General features: G+C 42.4%; 1 protein-coding gene across 1 annotated transcript in view; it reads left to right on the top strand.

Annotated features, from left to right (window-relative positions):
• LOC138493245 (T-kininogen 2-like) overlaps positions 1-22,536 on the top strand; it is a 114,499-nt gene that overhangs the window by 5,169 nt on the left and 86,794 nt on the right. Inside the window, exons 2-4 of the mRNA XM_069620379.1 lie at positions 10,469-10,564; positions 15,337-15,424; positions 17,504-17,649. Coding sequence (XP_069476480.1) covers positions 10,469-10,564; positions 15,337-15,424; positions 17,504-17,649 — 330 coding nt within the window. The remainder of the gene's footprint in view (positions 1-10,468; positions 10,565-15,336; positions 15,425-17,503; positions 17,650-22,536) is intronic.

The raw sequence follows: 22,536 nt of genomic DNA, 5'->3' as shown, positions 1-22,536 counted from the left end.
CAACCATTCTGTAAAGGTGTGCACCCTCTGACAGATGCAGTCTAAACAGCATTGCTGCAGTGGGTGTGGGCAAGGCCTAGACTATTGGGTGCATTGCCGAAGGCTGCTACGGCCTTCAGCCATGCACCCAATAGTCTAGGCCTCGCCCACACCCACTGCAACATACATGTCAACATGTGCCCAAGAACCACAGTCCACACACATATCACAGCCACTGCCACTGCTACCCAACCTCTGCACCATAATACAGCTATGCATGGAAACATGCAACAGTTAGCACAATCTACAAACATACCACAGCCTCCGGCAACCCATACCCACTGTCATTCACATAGTATGGTGTTGCGGCCAATCAAACCAAAAAACAGTTCGCAACACTTCCCCTGCTCCCAGCACTCGATTCAGTACACAAAAGCTATAGCTTGTAGCTCGTAGTGCAGTACAGTAGTCAGCACTCCGTGCTATGGACACTTTGCAAGCCTCTGCACTATGCAGTTTGGCCTAATCCTCTTCTATGTGCACACTACTTAAGTATTGCACCCACTTCACACACTGTAGTATCCATGCACATAAAATATGTACTTCAACCCTACCCTCTTCTGTACTGACAGCATTCCAACACTCTACTCAGTGCACACACTGCAGACCAGTTCACTCCATTAGCTACAGTCATGGAGTAAGTAGTGTAGGATGTGCTAACAAGCTCCACACTCTTGGAATGAACAAATGTAGCCAATGTTGACGATCCAAAAGCAGATGCCAACAATGTGAAACCTTCTTGCAAGCACGGCACATAGTTGTCGGAGCAATGCCTCCATCCGTAAGTCCAATGGGCTACAGCCTTAACACATGTAATACACCGCAGTACACGCTATCTTACAATGTGCATCTCATGTTCAATGCACTCCCCTTCTGCAATTCAGCTCCCACCACTCAGCACGGAAAGATGTCTCTGCACCAACTATCCTGCCGTAACAAACCCTGTCTGCATTCAGCACACATGGTAGGTGGTTGTGCAGAGACTCCTGAATTGACGCTGCACATCAACGTCTTCGTCCACCTATTGACATATCTCACATGAATCACTTCCCACTCCTCCACCCTTTCCATCCCTTCCTCCCACCACCTAATGCCATAATATATGTTTTGCTATGCACTCCCCGTCTGCTATTCTGCTTCCAGCAGTCAGCACAGTAAGAGGTTGTGGCATGAGCTATCGTTCCGTAATGAACGCTGCCTCCATTCACCACACATGCTAGTCGCTTGTGCAGGGCCTGGCGAATTGGCACAGTACGCACGAATACTGCAGGCACACCACCGTCTTCGTCCACCTAATAATAACACATCTCACATGACCCAAATCTCTCTCCCCCATCCTTTCCATCCCTGCTTTCTACCACCACATGCTGTACATTCTGTTTGTCAGTCCATTTTGCCGCTGCACTGTCCTCCGATACACCATGGCAGCGTTTCCCAAAAACTTTGATTCACAGCACGCTTCCTTCCAACCAACCACCGTCCGCATCAAAGTTCTCTGACAGAACGCTGTACCACAAGCCAATGAAACTTCTGTCCCCGGAGCAAATAGGGAAATGGTCCGCAGAGCGGAGCCAGATATCACTAATCTTTTGAGATGTACATTTCAGTTATTTGCAACAAAAGTACTAGTCAGATTTTCCCCAAACACACAAAAGCACACTCTCTGAAGCAAGCCCCCGCTCCTGCTGCAAATTTGATGCTAATCTATCCAGCCGTTCGGGCTGTAGCTGTGCGGAAAGTTTTTGCCCATTCAGTCTATGGAAAAAAGAAAAATTTTGGACCCCCCTGTAACTCCCCCTCCCCTTACACGAAACCTCACTAAACTTTCTGAAAAAATTCAGAGGGGAACATGTACATTTTTTGCAAAGTATGGTGAGGATTCCTCCAGGGGGAGCAAAGTTATAAGCCACCGAAACAATGGTCTTCCTATGGGTTTAGCAACTTAACCATAACCACACTGCCACTACCGTTGGCTGTGTAATTCACGGAAACCTATTGGAGCAATATGTAGAGTGGCCACGGCTGAAGGCCTTGGCTAGTGGGGCCGAGAGAAAGCTATTGGGGTAACATGTAAAGTGGTTGGGCCAATGGTCATGGGCAGAGGCTCTGGCTAGTGGTCCATAAAGACAGGTATAGTGGCCAAGGCTGAAGGCCATGGCCACCTAGTGGGTTCAAAAGAAACATATTGGGGGAAAATATACAGTGGACACAGCCCAAGGCAGTTGGCCAAAGGCCATAACTAGAGGCCCATAAAATAGATGGTATAACAAAACCCTTGAAATGCACTGAAAAAACCTTAGTTGAGGTGCAATTAAGTTGTACAGATTTAAAGCAACAAAAGCCTTGAAGTTCAGCGGATGTCAGGAGTCAAGCAGGACAGTCGTTGCTGTCGGGGATGCGTTTGTGGCCTTGCCTTCTTCCACGGTCGAGGCAAGTGAGGAGGGGGACGACCACCAGAGGCTGGTGAGTAACCTGTAAATGTAGTTCTGCGGGTGCCCAGCGAGCGGCCCTTGCCACAGCGAATCACTGTAGCAGGAGATTTCAACTGGAGAGGGGTGGGCACAGAGGCACTGACACTGCCCCAAAGTAAGGAGTCAAGTACTGGAAGTGGTGAGGAGCATCCAATGGCTGGAACGGGAGGTGGGAGCACCATCTACTGGCTACAGAGAAATATTTGTGATATCTGGACAGGCAAAACGTCATTACACACTATATATATATAATGTATATGGCCTATGTCATTTACATTATCTTATGCACATTTCATACAGAACTATATGATTTATGTGTGGACTTTAAAATGCATTGCAGAATAACAGACTGGACCTTAGAAAAGGGCTCTGAGCTGTTATTAGTCAGTTCTGCCTCTATGCTCTGTTGGTTGAACTGGCAGCAACCCTCTGGGTGAGGACACGGGCAGTCCTCCCCCCACCCCCTTTGTACCATTGCTTCCTGGTGCTCAAAGTGATATGAAAAAGACGAGGAGGCATTAAAGCATCATGAAAGTGGTGTGGCCTCATATGTGGTCTCATAGGTCAGTGGCCTTGCAATTCCTGTATTTTGCTAAGCTTCGTTAGGAGAAGGGAGGTTAGCTCCTGTGTGATGAGCTCGCCTCACTCATCAGGACAGCCTTCACTTTACAAATTTGACTCCCAGCAGTGGCTGACTCAGCTCTTCATCCTTCCATGGTCGATAAGTTGAGAACACATTAATTGGTCAATAATTACTCCTTTTTATCATGCATCCTTAAAGCAGGAGCAATCTGGCATGAAGTGCAATATAAAAATGAGATATTTTTATGATGAAAGTGTCCACAACCATGCAACCGGCTTAAAGTTTGCAATCCGTGTCCATGCACATGCAGTAACCTCAGCCAGAAGACACCAAGACAGATCTGAGCCATGTCTGTAGACCTGACTCTGGGACTGAACCCAGAGGTTGGTCTGAGGTGGGCCTGTGCACTCAGTGTGTGATGCCAGGAGCACTGCATGATAGTGACCGACTAAGGGTTGGTTTGGGAATCAAACCATGTGAATTTCTGTGGTTTCAATGTTTTGTCCTTCCAACATAATAATCCTTCAACTGAAGATTTGTTTTCAAATTGGCATTAGTTTTCTCATTTAACCTAATGAAGGGGCCAAAATGTCTCCTGGAGACCGAGACCACAGAGAGGCTGCTCCACCCACTGAACATGGTGTTACACCCTTTCAGATATCAGACATCAAAAATATATTTATTTCAAGAGGTTCAGATCCTTCATAAAGTAGAGATACACATTGAATGATTAACATTAGATAACACAATTGTCATTGGTGAATTCATCAATGAAGTACATACTTTATTTCAGCTTTCTGTGGGAGGAGTATGGCTTATAATTATGTAAAGTGATTGGCCAAGGATCACAACATTTGTTGAAGTGGGGAAGCAAGGATTTCCTCCCTGATTTCTTGATCCCACAATTTGCAGTTCATGCAGTAGACTCCATCTCGTCCTGTCCATCCTCAGATTTACTCCAGCGGACAATGCTTTCTGCATAGTTGCCTTTCAAGAGCTAAACTACTTCAATGCTTTCAATAAAGCCGACTCACACTGCACAAAACCACTTGTTACATCAACAATACAATACAGAGGAAATCTTTATAGCAATATTAGGTAATATATGTATGGTGCACTCTGGAAGAAGGAAATAGCACACATCTTCAAAATAATGACAAACCAATTCATTCAAGCTGTGAGAATTAAAAATGCAATTGTTTTGTGCTCCATATTAAAGTGTCAAATAAAAGATAGTGAAAACGCTGATTCAATGCTGAAATCAATGTACAACCTGAATATATCACCAAACGTGAAAGAGCAGACTACTTTACATTGTGGTTTTCAACAGACAAATGCACACATTTGCTATATTTGTGATATGGGCCAAAGTTTGCAGAAGGTGCAGTCACACCCACCAAGCTTAGGGAATTGGTTATCTGTGATTTGACCCCTACTGGGCTTCAAAGGTCATTGCAGACTTTAAACTTGTATTTGCTAGATTTAGTTTTACACTTAAAGATAGTAAAATCCCAAATCTTGATCCTGAACGTTGTAAAGTCAAAAGGAAAAAAAGTTTGAATGGCATTTTGGGAGTCAGTGCTTAAAAGTTAAATATTTGGCTTGTAAGATGTACTCTAAGAGTGAAAACAGTCCATTTACAAAACAACTAATGCATTTTTTTTATTGGCCGCTTGGCAGTTAAGACACGTTGACTTTAAATTTGGTCATTTTTCAATTATACCGGGGTTAAGGTATTATCACCAGAAATTGGTGACAAAACTGCTTTTTGGCATGGAAACAGCAGATCAAGAGGTGGCTTGGTTTAAATAAGAAGCCATTTTGTGGAGGAAGGTGCCTCTTTGCCAGGCTCTGTGCTAATGGCTGCAATGTGCCACGAGCTTGGCATTATGTTGCTTCAAGCTTGGGTGAATTGGGAAGCACTGCACATGTATGAGTGTATTTTATCACCACCACAGGCGACTTTATATATGTCGCTCCAGGTTGAGTTATTTAAGGCCTCAAGTGAAGTGTTGCAAAAATAGAGAGAAAAATGGGATTTGCTTTTGTTAAAAATTGGCCCATCTGCTGAAGAAGTGTGCATTGCTCTGGGGATAACTAATCAAATATTATTTAGAACAGATTGGATTTTAAATAGAGACATATTAATGAATGATATTTGTTTTAATAATCATTTTACTTAGGCTATTGTACCATATAGTGTACTGGAACCTTACCTAGCCAAACATCTCTTGCGTGATTTTAGAAACAGTGTTTTAAGATTTAAACTAAAACTGTTTCTAACCCGCGATGTGATGGGAGCTAAATCTCGTATTGCTAAGGAACATCGATTCTGTCCTTATTACAATATGACGGTAGAAACTTTCAAACGTGCATGTATTATTGATTGTTGGGTCTTACTGGAAATCCCTATGAGAAAATGTATCAGATTTGTATGTGGTGTGGAGGATATGACTTCAGATCGGTTTTGGCTTCGTATTTTAAATGTCAGGGAGCTTTCTTTGACTATTGCTGTAATTGAGTTTTTAAAAGAAGTTTTATGAAGTTGTTTATGTATGTTGTTTATATTTGTTTGCTTGTGTGAAAGTTTATTTTCATCTGTATCGCACAATAAACAAATAATTAAATAAGGATGTACACTGTTGCAAGGTGGCCCACAGTCACAGGGTAAGGAGGCGAGAAGTGGGTCTCGGCAGGATAGCTCAGCATGTTGGCCCCAACAGCTGGAAAGCAAATATGCAATAATGAGGCATCCAGATGGACAGCCAATGAGGGCACGATAATGAATTCAGATGAAATGAAAGGGAAACTCTGGGTTCCCGGTACCGAACTCAACATGGATCAAATTATGGACCAAGTAAGGGTCCACCTTTTGGGTCTTTTGTCAACTTGTCCAGGTCCCGGACTCATGGTGACATGGCCCACCCGAGTATGCCAGCCCTGTTTGCATGCATAATAGCCAACAGTAAGGGGCTGGAGCCCAATGATAATTGGGGCACTTATCTTACAGCGCTTAGAGGTGGAAGGAGTTGCACACAAAGTGCTATGATATTTCTGTTAGCTTTATCAGAATCAGTATCGCAGGTTGCTGTGCATTTAAAGTGAGTTATCCTTCTAGCCAGTATTTTCAGATTGACCTATTATCCTGTTGTGCATGTAATTCTGACCAGCACTAGCCTGGGTTGGGAATCTATTGATTGTTACTCCACTATCACGGGTGTGTTAATTTCACAAAAATGCCAGACCTGGCCACTACATGTGAAGCTCAGCTCAATGATAATCAAAATATTAATATTTGTTTGCTAAATACTCGCTCACTGGAAAAGCATGCTACTAATGTAGCAGACTATATTCGAGATGAACATATTTATGTAATGGGCATCACAGAGACAAGGCCCCGGGAATCAAGGGGCCCAAATATCGACCTGGCTACATCTGAACACTACAGCTTCTATGCCCAGCACAGAGAAAAGGGCCTAGGGGGGAGGTGGCTATAATTGCCAAACAAGATGTAAACTTCTTCGAAACCCCTATAACATGCGCTGGATGTGAAATCTTGCTATTAAAAATGAAAAGTTCAACCAATGACTGCATTAACTTCATTCTGGTTTATCGTCCGCCGGATGTGTTACCTCTGTTCCTGGGTGAAATATCAGCCATTCTATCTAAACTTCATACGTCCAATAGTCACTCGGTTATACTAGGTGACTTTAGTAAATGGTTAGGCAACCCTAAAGATTCCGAAGGCATAGCGCTAGAGCAACTATTGTATAGGCATGATTTTACTATTCTGAATAGAGAACCAACCCTTAATCATGGAAATGTGCTTGACTGGATAGCAGTCAAAAACCTAAAAGCACAACATATCTCTACAACCCTGTGTATCTGGTCAGATTACCATACAGTAACTTTTGAACTTGCACTTCCTGTAAAGAAAACTCAGATGCTAAACAAAACACAATCAGTGAAGAATTGGAATTTTAACAAACTCTCACATGAGAAGTTACAGAGATTTATACAGGATTTAATGATCTCTACATCTGATCTAGATACACCTACTATACTCGTTTCAGAATACACTAACAACATTAGTAAACTAATAGATCAAGTGGCTGCACTAACAGAAAAGAAAATTAGATCAATGGCAAATAACCAAAAATGGTATACCTCCCAACTTACTGTTTTGAAACAAGAAAAGAGAAAAGCAGAACAGGTATGGATAAAAACTCAGGAGCAGGTAGATAAAGAGAAATGGAACATTTTAGAAAAAATGTATCGACTGCAAATTGTTCAAGCTAAAAGAGACTTTTATGATGCTCAAATTGCTAATTCCATGAATGACTTTAAAAAACTGTTTGAGATTTTTAAAACCTTAGAAAAACCACAAGCTCAAAAACAACAGTTTAATCCTACTAATGCAGACTGCGAAGCAATACAAAAAGTCTTGCAGACAAAATTCTTTCTGCACAATCCTACATTGCCTAAGCAAAGGAGATACAGAATACATGTGATGACGAGACTTTTATTACTCAAACTACGACTTTTATCAACCACCCTTTTTCTTTTAAATCTATAACCACTGACTCCTTGATTAAAACTTTGAAAGAGATGCATCCAACCTCTTGCCAAATGGATATTTTACCTTCTAGGATTGTTTTAGAAAACCTGGACATATTTGCGCCGTTTCTAACTTGTTTTTATAAATGCTTCTTTTCTGTACAATGATGTCCCAGATCTGTTGAAAAATGGCACTGTAATACCTCTGCTAAAAAAAAATCTAATCTTGATCCTACAGAGCTCTCTTATTACAGGCCTATTGCTAATTCACAATTTTTACTGAAGATTGTTGATAAAATCACTGCGAGTCAGTTGCAACAACACATTGAGAAATCTAATATTTTACACCGTTGACAGTCTAGTTTTAGGACTGCACACGGAACTGAAACCGCCATGGTAAACTTGCAATCTGAAATGTTCGAGATGTTGATGACAGTAAAGCTGGCCTATTGATGCTTTTAGATCTTTCGGCAGCGTTCGATCTTGTTGATCATGCTAAACTCTTAAAATATGTACAGGTACATGGGAACTGCTCTCCCGACACTGTTAAATGGTTCCAATCTTTTCTGAGCAACAGGAAATCTAAAATCATTTGGCAAAATGCATCCTCAAGCCTAGAACAGATTATATGCAGAGTTCTGCAGGGAGCGTGCTTGGCTCCTGCTTTGTTCAATGTTTTCTGTAGATCCCTTTGTGCCCTTTTGGAGTCCATGGGGCTCTACTTTACGAACTACGCTGACGATACTCAGCTCGTATTCAGGTGAAGTGGAAATTACGAAAAAGCTGTGCAAGTATGATCACATGCGTCTAGGAAAGTATTAGTATCTGGATGATGAACAACGGAATTTGCTTAAATGGTCAGAAGACCGAACCCCTGATTTTCGGTTGCAACAAAATAAGAGAAAAATCAGGAACAGCATATACAAAATTATATATTGACCATCACGAAATTGTAATAGTCGATAACTTACAATTATTAGGGGTGAATATTGAAGCATCACTTAAGGCTAATGCTGAGGTTGCTAGTGTGACTAAGAGTATTCACTATTATCTCAGGCTAAGACGCCTACTTAAACCTTTTATTTTAGCTGAAAATTGTCCCACACTGGTCAGGGCATTGGCGCTATCAAGACTGGATTATTGTTATGCATTATTAGGTGGAGCTAGTAAAGGATGTATCAAGAAGTTACAGATCCTACAGAACAATGCTGTCAGAGTAGTAAAAAATGTGCCAAAACATGAACATATTTTGCAGCACAATAGAGACCTTCATTGGCTCCCCGCACAAACAAGAATAGAATTCAAAATGAACGTTTTGACACACAGGTGTCTGTTTGGCAATGCACCTGGCTATCTTATAAAACGCATTAAGGTCCAAACTTCAACTCGGAGTACTAGATATAAAGATACCATGGGCCTCATTACGACCCAGGCGGTAAGTTACCGCCTGGGCCGTGACTTTACCACCATGGCGTAAACTACGTTTACGCCATGGTGGTTGGCGGACTTACCGCCCCATTCCGACCTTGGCGGGGCGGTAAGTCCCCAATCCCCATTTACCCTTCCCCATTCCCATTTTTGCCCCATAGGGCATAATGGGAGTGGGGAAGGCGTTAATTACGCCACCGTAAATTACGGTGGCGTAATTAACTCCATGGTCCCTTAGCGCCATGGATTTTAACACCTGCTAAAAGCTAAAAGCAGGTGTTAAGTCCGCCATGGCGCTAAGGGACCCGGTAAGGGTCGGCGCTGTTTACGTCGCCGTAAAACCCTTACCGCCTGAGTCGTAATGAGGCCCCATGTGTTTACAGTGCCCGAAATCTCGCAGAGTCAATAGGAAGGAAAGTTTGTTCCCTGTGAGAGCGGCTACCATCTGGAACAAACTGCCCCTAGACCTACGATGTGAAAGACATTTCCATAGGCTTAAAAAAAACCTTGGAAACTATTCTTTGTTTATAATTCAGTTTAGTGATACTTCCATTATTCCATCATGTGCTATTTACGGTCTCTCTCCGTGCCCTGATGCCTGCTGGCTTTGGTGCGTTAGAAACGATAAATAAAATAAAACAAATATCCAGGCTACTTATTCTTTTGCACACACTTTCACATAACTATGTTTGATAACATAAGAAACATTCTATTGTGGACAAAGACTGGAAATGTGTGGTTTTGTATGAGAGAGTGTGGGTGTTTGTGTGAATGAGTTTGTGAGTGTATCTGTGTTTTTGTGTACGTTTCTGTGAGCGTGTGTGTCTGTGTGGTTGTGTGTGTGTGAGAGAGAGTAAGGGTGTTTGTGTGAATGAGTGTGTGAGTGTATGTGTGTTTTTGTGTACGTTTCTGCGAGTGTGTGTGTCTGTGTGGTTGTGTGTGTGTGAGAGAGAGTAAGGGTGTTTGTGTGAATGAGTGTGTGAGTGTATGTGTGTTTTTGTGTGCGTTTCTGTGAGCGTGTGTGTCTGTGTGGTTGTGTGTGTGTGAGAGAGAGTAAGGGTGTTTGTGTGAATGAGTGTGTGAGTGTATGTGTGTTTGTATGTGTCTGTGTGGTTGTGTGTATGTGTATGTGTGAGAAAGTGTGGGAGTTTATGTCAATGAATGTGTCAGTGTGTGTGTTTTTGTATATTTTTGTGAGTGTGTGTCTGGATGGTTGTATGTGTGTGTGGCACAATACATGACACAGTCTTATTTTCTCAATCATATCGGAAGCAGATAGGCATATGCGTTGCAAGGCTCATCTGAAACATGTCACTACAAGTAACTGGGTAGGAGTGTCACTAATCTGTGCAGATGCATATATCATTTAATTGTGTCTTTTTCTCTGCAGGGCCAACATTACCATGTGACATTTGAGATGAAAGAAAGTTCTTGTCATACTAGGGATGGGCGTGAATGGCAGGATTGCCAGTTCCTTGAAGGAAAGGTATTACTTGAAAAACGTGTGTGCATTGCTGGATAAACGCAGGCTGTACTGTGCATGCAAGCTCGGCCTAAAAATGTATTTTTATCTACTCCTTGTATAACTAAATGTATGTTACCTTGTAGGCATTTCAGTATGCCATTTCCCTAACAAGCAAGCAAACGGCAGCTAAGCAAGTGGGCAGGTTTAGAGATAAGCCTTCTGTCTTTCATGAAATTCTGTCAAACATTGAGGAAAAGAATGGAGAAACAGATATTTGCTCACCCAGTGATGCTCTCATGGCATCTCAAAACAGCATTTCCTTCTAAACACTCAAGACATTACATTACATTATCTTATCCATCTCTATATACACATGCATGCACTGAACGGGTGGGGCTTTGTAAATACTTGTATCACACTTGATAGGGCGATATTGGGTGCACCAGTTTGGTGAACCCGTGCTTGGATCTTTGAACTCTGGGGGCACAAATCACTTACCACTGGCACCCTGGGGTACCAGTTATTAAGCAGCGGGAAATGGACAAAGGCCTTGTTCTAAGGTCTGTGGCAGCTGCTCATGATCAGAAAGCACTGCAGGTTATGAGGGCAATGCAGGTGATTTAACTATCCCAGAGAAAGTGTGTGGTCATGGCCAACTTTCACTGCAGGTGGATTCACAGAGCATGCTGGTAGGGTCACTGTGCCTCGGCCATGCCCATAGACCATGCCAAGTGGATGCTGCCACTAGGTTCTGTGATCCTGCGGGTCCTAGCTACAGGCACTGGAGAGATGGCCATGGTGGTCGGTTCATGGCTACACGTCTAAGCCGGTAGGCACCTTGGATAGGCTAACTGTGCATAGGACAAGGTTGCACATGGGTTATCTTTGCCTGGGCATGTCTGAAGGTTGTGCTCCTGGCACAGTCCCTACTAGACATAACCAGAAGTTGCTAGAGTTGGGGTTACTGCCACTGGATGCAGCCAAATGTCAACCCCTGTGAGCACAGGTAGAAGGTTACATTTGCCCAGCATATAGTCATGCCCTGGGCACAGTGTCCTGCGGCTGTGTCCCATTCAAAGTAACCCTTTTACAGTTCCTACTGGGCAAGCACAGCAGGCTCTGTGCCAGAGGTGTGTCAAAACACATACACACACCGACACATACACGCACAAACATATTAGTGGAGCTGCACATTGTGATACATGCAGTGGGTAATTGGCTCTAACTCATGTCCTACAGCTTATGTGTTTATACTGTTAATCAGCATAATGCAAATGCAATATTAAAGATGGGCAAAATGGGTTCTCACACTCACTACTATCCTATAATATAGGGAGATGGGAGCTGGAGGCTGGATGTCTGGAGGCCTGTGCTTTGCACAATCCAGTAAACAATCCCCAAAATATAAAAAAAAACACTGATAAAAAATCACAATGTTCCCTTCCCTTTTAGCAAAAAGCAGCAAAAATAGGAAAAATGCTTTAAAAGGAATCAGTGTCAATTGGAATTGACCATGGTGTCAGCAACAGTCAATTGTGTATAGGTAGTGAGCTGATTGCCATAGGTAGCATTCAGCTTAATTAAAAGTAGTAGTTCTTCTCAAAAGTGGATAACAAAAGTCCTTTGGAGACTCAAAAGGCAAAAATCAAATTAAGTGGGTTCACAAAGTCAGGCAGAAAAAAGGAGGGATTTCCCCCTCCCCCTCCATAGAGTTTACATGGAGAGAATGATTGCATTCTGCTCCTTGTTAGCCCTCCAGCTTCCGTCTGCTTCCTGATTCTTCCAGCTTGGTCAGGCCCACATACAGCTTATATGCTGTTGCCATCCCTGTAGCTAGCCTTTTATAATATTGGAGCTTTGTTTACTTTAAGCCGTCTCCTCCTCTTCCTAGCAGAGTCCCTTGAGTGAACCACTGCCCCATCCCTTCACAGCCAGCAAGGTTCCTAAACCTGTAGCCTACATTGTCCCTTATCCAGCCTTAGCGGCTGCTGCCTCGTAATAAAATGCTGCTTTATTAGCATAGTGAGTAAGGCCAATGAAGGAAGCCTAAAGTGATGAGCTGCATTCTTATCGCGCTATGGCTAGTTGCTAAATAACCTCTAGACTATTTTCACCCATTCTCTCCCATATCCAGCCTTGCCCGGAAATGTTCATTGCAGTTTCTTCAGACATTGTTATTGTTTACGAGAACATTTATTTTTATTTACTATAACAATCAGAAAAATTTGGAACACTTCCCAGACTGTTGGAGTACTGTCAGAGGTTTTGTTTATGCAATATGAGTGTGTTTTTCAAAACAAAAATAAGGTTGGGCATTGGCCAGACATCCAAACTAAATGTTTGTTCTCTGTTCTTAATTGTTAATTCTGCTCATTGTTTGAATATACTTTATTGCCAGTGCACTTTGCACAGCTTGCCTGCTGACTACATGGCTTGGAATACCACACATGGCTTGAGATATCACTCAACCCTAACATGCAGGCTAGACTAGCTGTCAGTGGGATTCCATTGCCCTGCTAATTCCCTAGAAATGTGCTTGTCCCACGTCTGAGGTCACTTTGGAGGAGGATGACTCATGTTTTATGGTCCAAGGTATATACAACAGGCACCTGCAATGCGAGAGATAAGCAACCAGATGGAGTCTTGTGAAAATCTCCAAGCTCGCATAATTCAGAATAGTCAGAAGATCTGAAGGGGACTTGTAAAGTGGAGACACCTGTGCAGCCCTCTGCAGTGTTCCCCGTGTGACGCCACCAGCCACAAATTGAAGGGAGGAGTTGAGATGCATAATACTGCACATCGCATAAAATGATTTTTCAAGATGGCGATGAACACCATTATAACACTCAGTCAGCTCTTACTACAAGTACTTATCAGAGCCATCAAATGGTTAGCCAATCCAAGGTTCACACTGTTGATGCCCTTATTAGAGGCATTAAGAAACTCTTGTGGAATAACCATTGAGGATGAAGGGTTCAAACTAATTGGAGGTACAACCTATTAGAATCAAGGACCCAGGCCAAGCCCATGTTGAAGAAATTTAAAAGGGGCTGGGAAACCTAAGAGGACAGAATATCAGAGGTGGCATATATGCCTGCTCTCAGTATCTTGCTGTAAGAAGAGAATCCTGAAGGAAGACGTTATATCCACCAGGAACAAGATTGCAACCACTGGGCAAAGACAGCAACACTCAGACTGTGTATACCTTTAGACCCTCAAAGGAGAGGTTTCTAGGGTGATTAGAACAGTTTTCCCACACCTTGCAGAAATTGGTAGACCCACAGACCAAAGCCATCCACCAGCAACCCCAAGGCAAGTGGGAGAATAACTGTACCCGTGACCGGATGCTGTAATAACATCAGGTTCCTGACAAGGACCATAATAATGGGGAGGGGGAAGAAATACCCATTGAAGTGACTGTGAAGCTGTTCTAACCCAAGGTCCAGGGTGGACCTGTTGCACATTCTAAACAGGACAAAGGTCCAGAAGGGTACTTTTAAGAATTCTGAACAGAACCATGATCCAGGAGGAGCCATTTGTGAATCTGAGGAGAACCAAGTTCCAGTAGGGGCCTGTTGAGAATCCTGAGCAGAACCAAGGTCCAGGAGAGGTCTGTTGAGAATCCTGAGTGGAACCATGATCCAGCAGGAACCTCTTGAGAAACCTGGAAATGAACCTGTGTTCAGGAAGGACCTGTTGAGAATTTTGAACTGAAAAAAGTTGTATTCCTAGTTAGAGTCCTGAATCAAGACAAAGTATACAAGAGACCAGCACTGGTACTGGTCAAAATTTCAAGTGTTTGGAAGGACCCGAGATAATGCTCACAGATCTGTGGGACCATAGAAGTCCCAGAAGTACAGATAAACCATGGGAGGAGCTAGAGGAAGCAGTGACTGTGAGGTCAGAACTATGGGTGAGGTCTCAAAACTACTATATGAAAGCAGAAGGGCCAGATAGGCAAGACCAGTGAGTCACTGCTTCAAGAACCTACCCATAAGGACAATGCATTGATTATATTAGATTAGGACTGGACTTATGAAGCATCGGGTTGTGAACGCTTACGTTGGGTCGATCCTTGATACTGTTCTCTTGATTAGAATAGGGTTTCCTCAGGTCTAAGGACCTATTAAGATTAGGCTTTTGAACTTTAAGTGGCCCACCCTTTTGAAAAACATTCTCTTTATAGACTAGGGTGTCGTAGCGGGAGACAGCACTTATAGGAATAGGACACAAACTCTATCATTTGGTAATGAAAATACTGAAGCCCCTAACTTCTGTAGGAAACCCCATTTTAGGATGATCCAACCTTTGCACTGTTTGCTGTACTTTAATAATTATTAGTTAAAGCTTTTCCCATAGACCTTGTAGGCATTTATCCAAGCCCTACCTAGAAATATCTTTAATAAAGATCATTTGGGCTTGAAACGCCATACATGTGCTTTGTGTATCATTGCTCGGCCTACCACAGGAAGTAAAATAGAAAGACGAAAAATGCAAGGAGCTATTTTTTATACTCTCCATTTCACCCCTCTATGGAGAAGTAGTGAGAAGGGGTTTAGATGGGGTGAGGGAGGGTAAGAGAGGTAGAAGTGAGTACACTCCTGCAAAAAAGAAAAGAGCTAGTAGAATGTTATTGGCAGCATTAATTGATGACAGTATTTTTACAGCAGCATTATAACACAGAACCATTTTTCGTACTTAGTACCCAAAACTTGCCATTCTGAAATGCCATTTTTGCTCATCTGATTTGTTAATCACTTTAATGGTGTGCATGTTATTCTGTGTTTTTTTAGGCAACAGGCACGTGCAGAGCAGAAGTTTATATCAATAAATCAGAGAAGGCGACCAACGTTGTTTCTCACGAGTGCCTCATTGCTCCTGGTATGTAACAATTGTGAAATACATCATGATTTTTCATGAAGGTCTTTCATCAAATGAGACGTCTTGCTAATATACAATGGAACTGATTTTATAATTGACAAAAGAATCGAAACCAGGTTGGACCCCATTGGGATTCAAACCACTGCTTCCCAGACTACACTGAAGTATTGGTAGCAGGTGTTTCCACCAACTGAGAACTCCTATGAGTTTATTCTTATCTGGCCATCTGTAGGATGGATAGAAGGTTAAAGACTACATTTGTTCCACTAAAATAGGCATTTACCTCTATGAATCCCAGTTATATCTCTTTTGTGGTCAGATCTATTATGCAGTTGTTTCTTTGTTGGTTGTTGGTAGTTTGAGAAACCAGAAGGTGTCTCACCCGCTAGTCCCTGGGGATCTGTCATCCAGGTGGCCAGGACATGGCCATCTATTTTGGATCCAGTTCCAGATCACCAGCTTAACCCAGGCAATATTTCCACCTTGCTCAGCTTCCTCTCCATCAATAAGTTTGGGCTGGGGGTTGTTGCCCCGGGGAAAGGTATGTATTCTTTACACGAATGGTAGCAATCCAGTAGAAGTATCTAGAATCCAGCCACAAGAGTAGGACAGCTGTCCCTGATGAATCAGAGGAAGAGGCTCCTCTTTTCCTATAACAGTTCTGGGTCCAGTGTCACAGGGCACATCAGGGCTCAGAGACTAGTCCAGATCCCAATGTTGATGGCATATTGGTCAAAAAGAACCACGAGACCCGTGCCTAAAAACAATAATGAAGTATAGTGGCACGGGAGTCCTCTGACCTCATTCCCATGGCACGGGAAGAGAGCCAAGAGCAGGCTCCGTGGACCAGTACAGGGAAAGTAAAAAAAGATGACGCCCCCGCAGCCCTTTTTCCTAGAAGGTTACCAGAGGTGGTGCAATCATGAGAATTCTCTTCAGCTTTACACGCCTCCTCTGTCACTGCAATTCATGTTAGGACCTTAGAGAAGATTTTGGGCCCATTCATAAGCATGCTTAAAATGCTGCTAAGCACTGCTCTGGAATACAGACAAGGACATTTCACGTAGGATTTTCTAAGGGGGGAAAACACATTCTCACTGATTCATGTAATTCAAGTTCTCTTAAAGTGCTCCAACTTGATTAAGCTGGGAGAAATGCCTGGCAGACCTTCTTTTCATGCATACAAAAAGCACGTCCCGAAAATGAGACCCAAGAGAGACCAATGGTCCAGAAGAGCGGCTAGGCCCGAGGGCCTTTGCACGCAGTCAATAGATGTTTGCTGGTATCAATATCAAGGCATAGTATGAAGATGTTTGCAAGTGTATGTATATGATAGAGTGTTTATTTTAACACAAATAGTACCCACCACATCAGAGAATTAGTTAGCTCAGAGTATTCAGTTAAAGAAAGACAACAGCAATTAGTGTGATTATGGACTTCATGTCTGGCACACATGTCTGAAAGACCTGTAGGCAAAGGATTTAGGGCAAACTGGACCCCGCAGATGTTTTGTGCTACGGCTCCCCATGACCCCACACTATTAACTATGCTGACTGGGCCTGATGAGAGCTGGACTGCAAAACATCTGCAGAGCCAATGATTGCAGATCCCTGCTCTAGATCATGGGTAGCTCTCTGTTGCCTTGGAGCAAGGTTGCTCGGGTAACCAAGGAAACAGCTCCTCTGTGGAGAACCTGCTCTCTTGTACAAGCATCACTAGTGAGACTTTACCAAGGAAATCCCCTATTCAGGGACTGTGCAGTATTTTCCCTGCCCCATTTCCTTTCTTTGTAGATTAGTGAAGGGCCCTCATGCATAGCTGCTCATGAAAGCTGGGTCGCGCAACAGAGGAAAAGGTGCACCTCACGCTGGGGTATCCTCCTTTAAACAGTCACAACATTACCCAATTGAACATGGCACAAGCGAGAAGTTCTCAGCGCTGAGGTGTGCCCGGACAGCCCGCAAAGGGAGCTATTCAGTGTTGTGTTGGTTTGATAGCTGAAAATGCATGAGCGTGACAGTAACCAATAGTTTTAATATATTCGTTATTTAATAAAAAGCTTTGTATTTTCTTTAAAAGAATCATGCCCTGGATGTCCATTTCCCTTATGGAGTGACAGTGAAGAGCTACATCCAATCCTAGAAAAAGCCACTCAGAGGTTCAACGATGAAGTCAATCTCCAATACCATTATAAAGCGGGGCAAGTAACGAGAGCATACAAGCAGGTAGGTGTTTGGCTCTGTCCACTCCCGTTTGGGTTATGTGTCTGTGGGATTTATAAAGCACAAACCTAGCTGGGAAGCAATAGAAGGGTATTCAGCTCTCATTAAGTAGCACTTTACAAGAGTATGTTCTTTCTTACAGAGATTGATTTCATGAGTGTTCATGTGGTTGTAGTAGAAAGAACGGCATGAAAAGGGTATTGTGCGAGGTACTGGCTAGTGATCTGAAGAGTACAAATGAAAAGGAGTTCTGGGGCCTTAGCTCCTCATTCAGGGCCGTCACAAGAGGGGGAAGGGGCAAACTGCCCCAGGCCTAGCCCTTGTGAGAGCCTTGCATTGACGCCCCTGAGTGTCAGGCAGCACAATGCCCCTGTGTTCATTATTTACCTGGGGGCCTTGGCTGCCTGTCTCCTAGCAGGGGCAAGTGTCCCTCGCAAAGCATTTATTTGTTTGTTGCAGCACCTTTTGGGCTCCACAACAAACATAGCAAGATTATGAGAAGCGGTGCAGGGTTCTAAGTCGCACCCTGAGACCTCTCATTATTGCACTGACAGCATAGACACCCTGACTGTTGGGAGAGGACTCCTTTCCTGTCAATCAGCACATTCGTGTTGCGTAGAGGAGGGACATCTGGCCCTCTTCCATGGTGACCCAGGCACGTGTGGTGGCTGCGAGGTTGCAAGTAAGCTAAGTGTAATTTGTTTCCTAAAAGTGTATATATGTGTGTACATATATATATGTACGTTTAAATGTATGTACGTTTTTGTATTTATGAATGTGAGCAGGCAAGGAGGAGTTATCTGAATCATGTGTGAATGTGTGGATGAAAAGTGTTGTATGCGAGTGTGTCTGTGCCAGCTCTCACCCCTAAATTGTTGAGTCTGATAATGTTTCTAACTGCTCTGAATTTTGGCAGCTAAGATCACAGAGGCACAGGGAAATGCACTGCTATAGGCATGATCACATCCTTCGATCATTTAAGGGAGTGGCATTACACCTCACACCTTCTTGCTCCACAGCCAGTAATGACAAAACATGGCACTACTTGAATTTGGCTTGAGGAACATCCAGGCACATATTTGTCTGTGTGTAGATGGTAGCTTTAGTATCATTACGACACTTTTGTGATTGTGACTCCACAAAAAGATATGGTTAATGAAGGGAACACAACGAGAACCACTCAAGTCGACTTATATGCATATTTAAAAACATTGAATGCTTATTTTAAATACAGATACTTTGTGATAGGCTTGTAATCATCATGCATCCCTTTATTCTCGTTGTTCTATTTCAATGTTTTAAACTGATTTTGGATCAGTGATGACATCCTATTTTCAGGAAGGCCTTTTTCCTGCTGATCGATGCATCGTCTTGCCGCTATAATTTGACTTCAGGACAGAAGTGAGGCACACTGCATCGCTCTGGCACCCTTAATACATCCCTTAGGCTGCCATATCCTACATGGCATGAGATACTGGGTTCCAAATAAGAGCCTCATCTCCAGCATTCCCCAGGTTCTTTAGCTTCCTCCTGATTTAAGATACCATTTTCATTATTGCTTCTTTTGTCACCTACGGGTCATCTGTTTTTGAGCTTTAAAAAAGTTATTGCTACGGGCCTGTATACTTCCGACAATTGCATTGTGCTTAGCTAAGTACATGTCATTTATTTAAATGTACTGTCAGTTTTGGGATCATTAATGATCATTTTTGTATTTATTACAGTTATATGGTGATACAATAATCTTTAACCAAAGAAGCAAAATAATTTTAGAAAATGGAGCAAACATTTCAATAATACATACATACAAATCTTAATACATAGTTGCATTTAATTCATCAATTCATTTACAAAAACCCAACCACATAACATTTTTCAATTCATCATAATAATAAGAAAACGAGACAAGTTAAAATATTTAAATTAACCATGTTGCAATTTTTCATGCATTCTCGTCTTATTTGCCCAATTGCAGTGAATTTAAAAAGCCTGTAACTGCCAAAACAAGAGAAGTGGTCCGACCAGCAAAACAAATGCTCCACAGAGTCCCTTGATCCCCCAAATCCAAAACCTCTTTGCAACGCCTAAAACATAGTTACCCTTGAAGAGCTGGGCATAAAGTTACAAGGTGCTCAAGTGTCTCCATCGTGTTTTCAGCTTTGCAGAAGCGACATATAGCCTGATTATTAAGTAGCTTGCCTTGTCGTGACAACACCTCTCTAGTGGGAGCCAAATTCCACTCAAATCTTACGAAGTCTCGGAGGACAGTCCGATCTGGATAAATCGGTAGGCATGGAGCAAGTACACCCGCCCATTTGTAGTCGTACCTCAGATGTTTTAATGATACGTATGAGTGAAGGGAGTTGAGTGTGGATGGCCAATCATAGTCGAAAAAAGCCCTTTTGACCTTGTCCGGATTCTCAACCAAATCATCAGTTGATTGCCCAATAACAGGAAGGATCCTGTTACAAAACTCTGAATAGGCACACATTAAGGTACTCCCCCTTGCACATAGTATTGAAATTAAGTCGGCAAAAAGGCAGAGGTAATTTACTGGACATAAGATCTTATCATAGAGGGGTAGATGTTCCATGATGATCGACATTTAAGTAAGTATAATCCAAGTTCATACCTCACTGCTGCCAGGGGAATGCCACTCTAAACCCACAATATTTTCCTCCACATCAGCCCTTCAAGAAGTCCAAAGCCCAGGGAGGAGGAATTTCAAAACCATAAAGAATCTTTGGCACTATTTTCCCCTCAAAGAATGTCACACCGGGGAGGAGAGAAAATGTGCCATATTTAGCGTCAACCCGAGTCAACTGATTCCTGAGTGCCAAGCCTCTAGACTTTACCCATTCTTTAATATGCACTTTACACTGAATGGAACACATGGGAAAACCTAGGTAGATTAATCTTTTGACCTTTTCGATGCTGTCCTGCCCAGTTCACCAATTAAAAGATGTTTTATTCTTCTTGGTTGTGGCTACATTTGAAAAGGCATCAACCAAGGGTTGCAAACTGATCTGTGTGCCATCATATAAGAAGAAATCGTCTGCATAGGCGAGCCGTACCGATTTCAGATTTTGAGTTTTCTGCGTACCAAATGCAGCAGGAATTAAATATTCACTGATGTCACTCATGTAAAGATCAAACGGGCAGGGCGTGAGAACACAGCACTGTCTGACCCCTCTAAAAGTCTCAATCTTGTGGTACAAGCGTGCCATTCTGATTAAGAAGAATCCATATGTTGCAGTTAGAGTACAATCCCACAATTAGATGTAGAAACCCATTTACAATGCCCCACCTCTGCAATTTTGCCCACAGCAGCCCCTGATTGACACAATTAAAGGCTGCTGAGCGATCAATAGTTGCCGGATAAATTGAATCATATTTCATATTCCATACCTGGCTTAATATAGCTTTAAGTAAGAAACCATTCGTGGGGGGGGGGGGGTACCAAGATGCTTACGGAAGCCCGTCTCCCATTTTTCAATCATACCCCTCCCTTAGTGAGACCCAGAGAGGTCAAAATCGATGCCCATGCCTCTGGCTCCCCCTTAAATACAATATTTACAATTCTCTTTTCGACCTATATTTATTTGGACGTTTTCTGTATGTCATCAGATTTTCCGTAAAGGGGTTCTGGCCCCATAGACAGTATTCTTCTCATTCTCACCTCAAATGTATATGTATACAGATTGAAAGAGGCATTTTATTTTATATTTTTGTGTATTCATTATAAACTGAGAGAGATGACATATAAATGAACTAATTAATTAGTCTTTTAGAAAGTGCTTAATACCGGAGACCAGACTCTAAACGCAGTACCGTGATTCTTCGAGCCCCATAGAAAGTTGTCTGCATTATGAGTGAATTTCAATTTAATTAACTTCATTTTGGGCGTTGTAAGAATTGAAAACCAGTGTTAATAATGCACAATTATACCGTACACTATATATTTGCAATTTACAATTAATGTCCCTAAAAAGATGAACATGTGCAGAGAAAAATGGAGGTCACACTTAGATAGAACACGACACTCATTACTGCTTAGCCTTGTGGGGTAAACACAAGAAGACAGCGGATTGCAATTGCTTCATGCAATAGATGATTTGTTTCTAAAAATAGAATTACTGGTTGGTGGCATCAAGTGAAATGTATCAGTGCTTTTCTGCCACCAGGAAAATAATGTTGCTCGGATAAATTGCGCTCAGCGCTAGCTCAACGCTACATGAAAGCTGAAGGGCAGTTGCTACCTTACTCAGCTGAGTAGGTAGGTAGAGTCCACAAGATTCATTGTTTTTTATTATTCATTTTTATTGGCTTTCAAATCATTCTTGATATATTGCTCATCTGTCCTGCGTACAGTTAAATGTCAAGGTGTATTGACATTGTTTTACATGTGCTGCCGACACGTGTTTCGACCGTAAAGGTCTTTATCAAGGCTACCGAGGTTTGAAAAGGTCCATAAAATGTCACAATACATTATCATAAATGGTGGAACGGGCAGAGTGAGTGTGATTTACAGTGAAGTGTTAAGATTCATATTCAGTGAAGTGATACAGTGGAAACGTTGAATAAAGCATTAGATCAGTTGGTCCAGTTAATACATAAAGCACAAAAGAAGCAGTGTTGATCAGATATGTACCAGTATAGAGGGATAGTTCAAATAATGACAATCATTCATGGATTATCATTTATAATAAGATCAAGTCATGGAGAAAAGGACATAAAGGGAGGAAAGGATGGGGAACAGGTATTAGTATGTTTTAAAGATAAAGAGATTTATCAATATAGTGTCGTATAGAATGGCATCGGGGTGCGCTCACCTGTTTGGTGTATGTTCTTAATTAGGTTGGGGTTGGTGCAAAGAGAGACCTCTTAGTG

Source organism: Ambystoma mexicanum, chromosome 10, assembly GCF_040938575.1.
Source record: "Ambystoma mexicanum isolate Mex_15411 chromosome 10, UKY_AmexF1_1, whole genome shotgun sequence".
In the NCBI taxonomy this organism is placed as follows: domain Eukaryota; kingdom Metazoa; phylum Chordata; class Amphibia; order Caudata; family Ambystomatidae; genus Ambystoma; species Ambystoma mexicanum.
The sequence above is the reverse complement of the archived record's forward strand: the minus strand, read 5'-3'. Positions and strand labels throughout refer to the sequence as shown.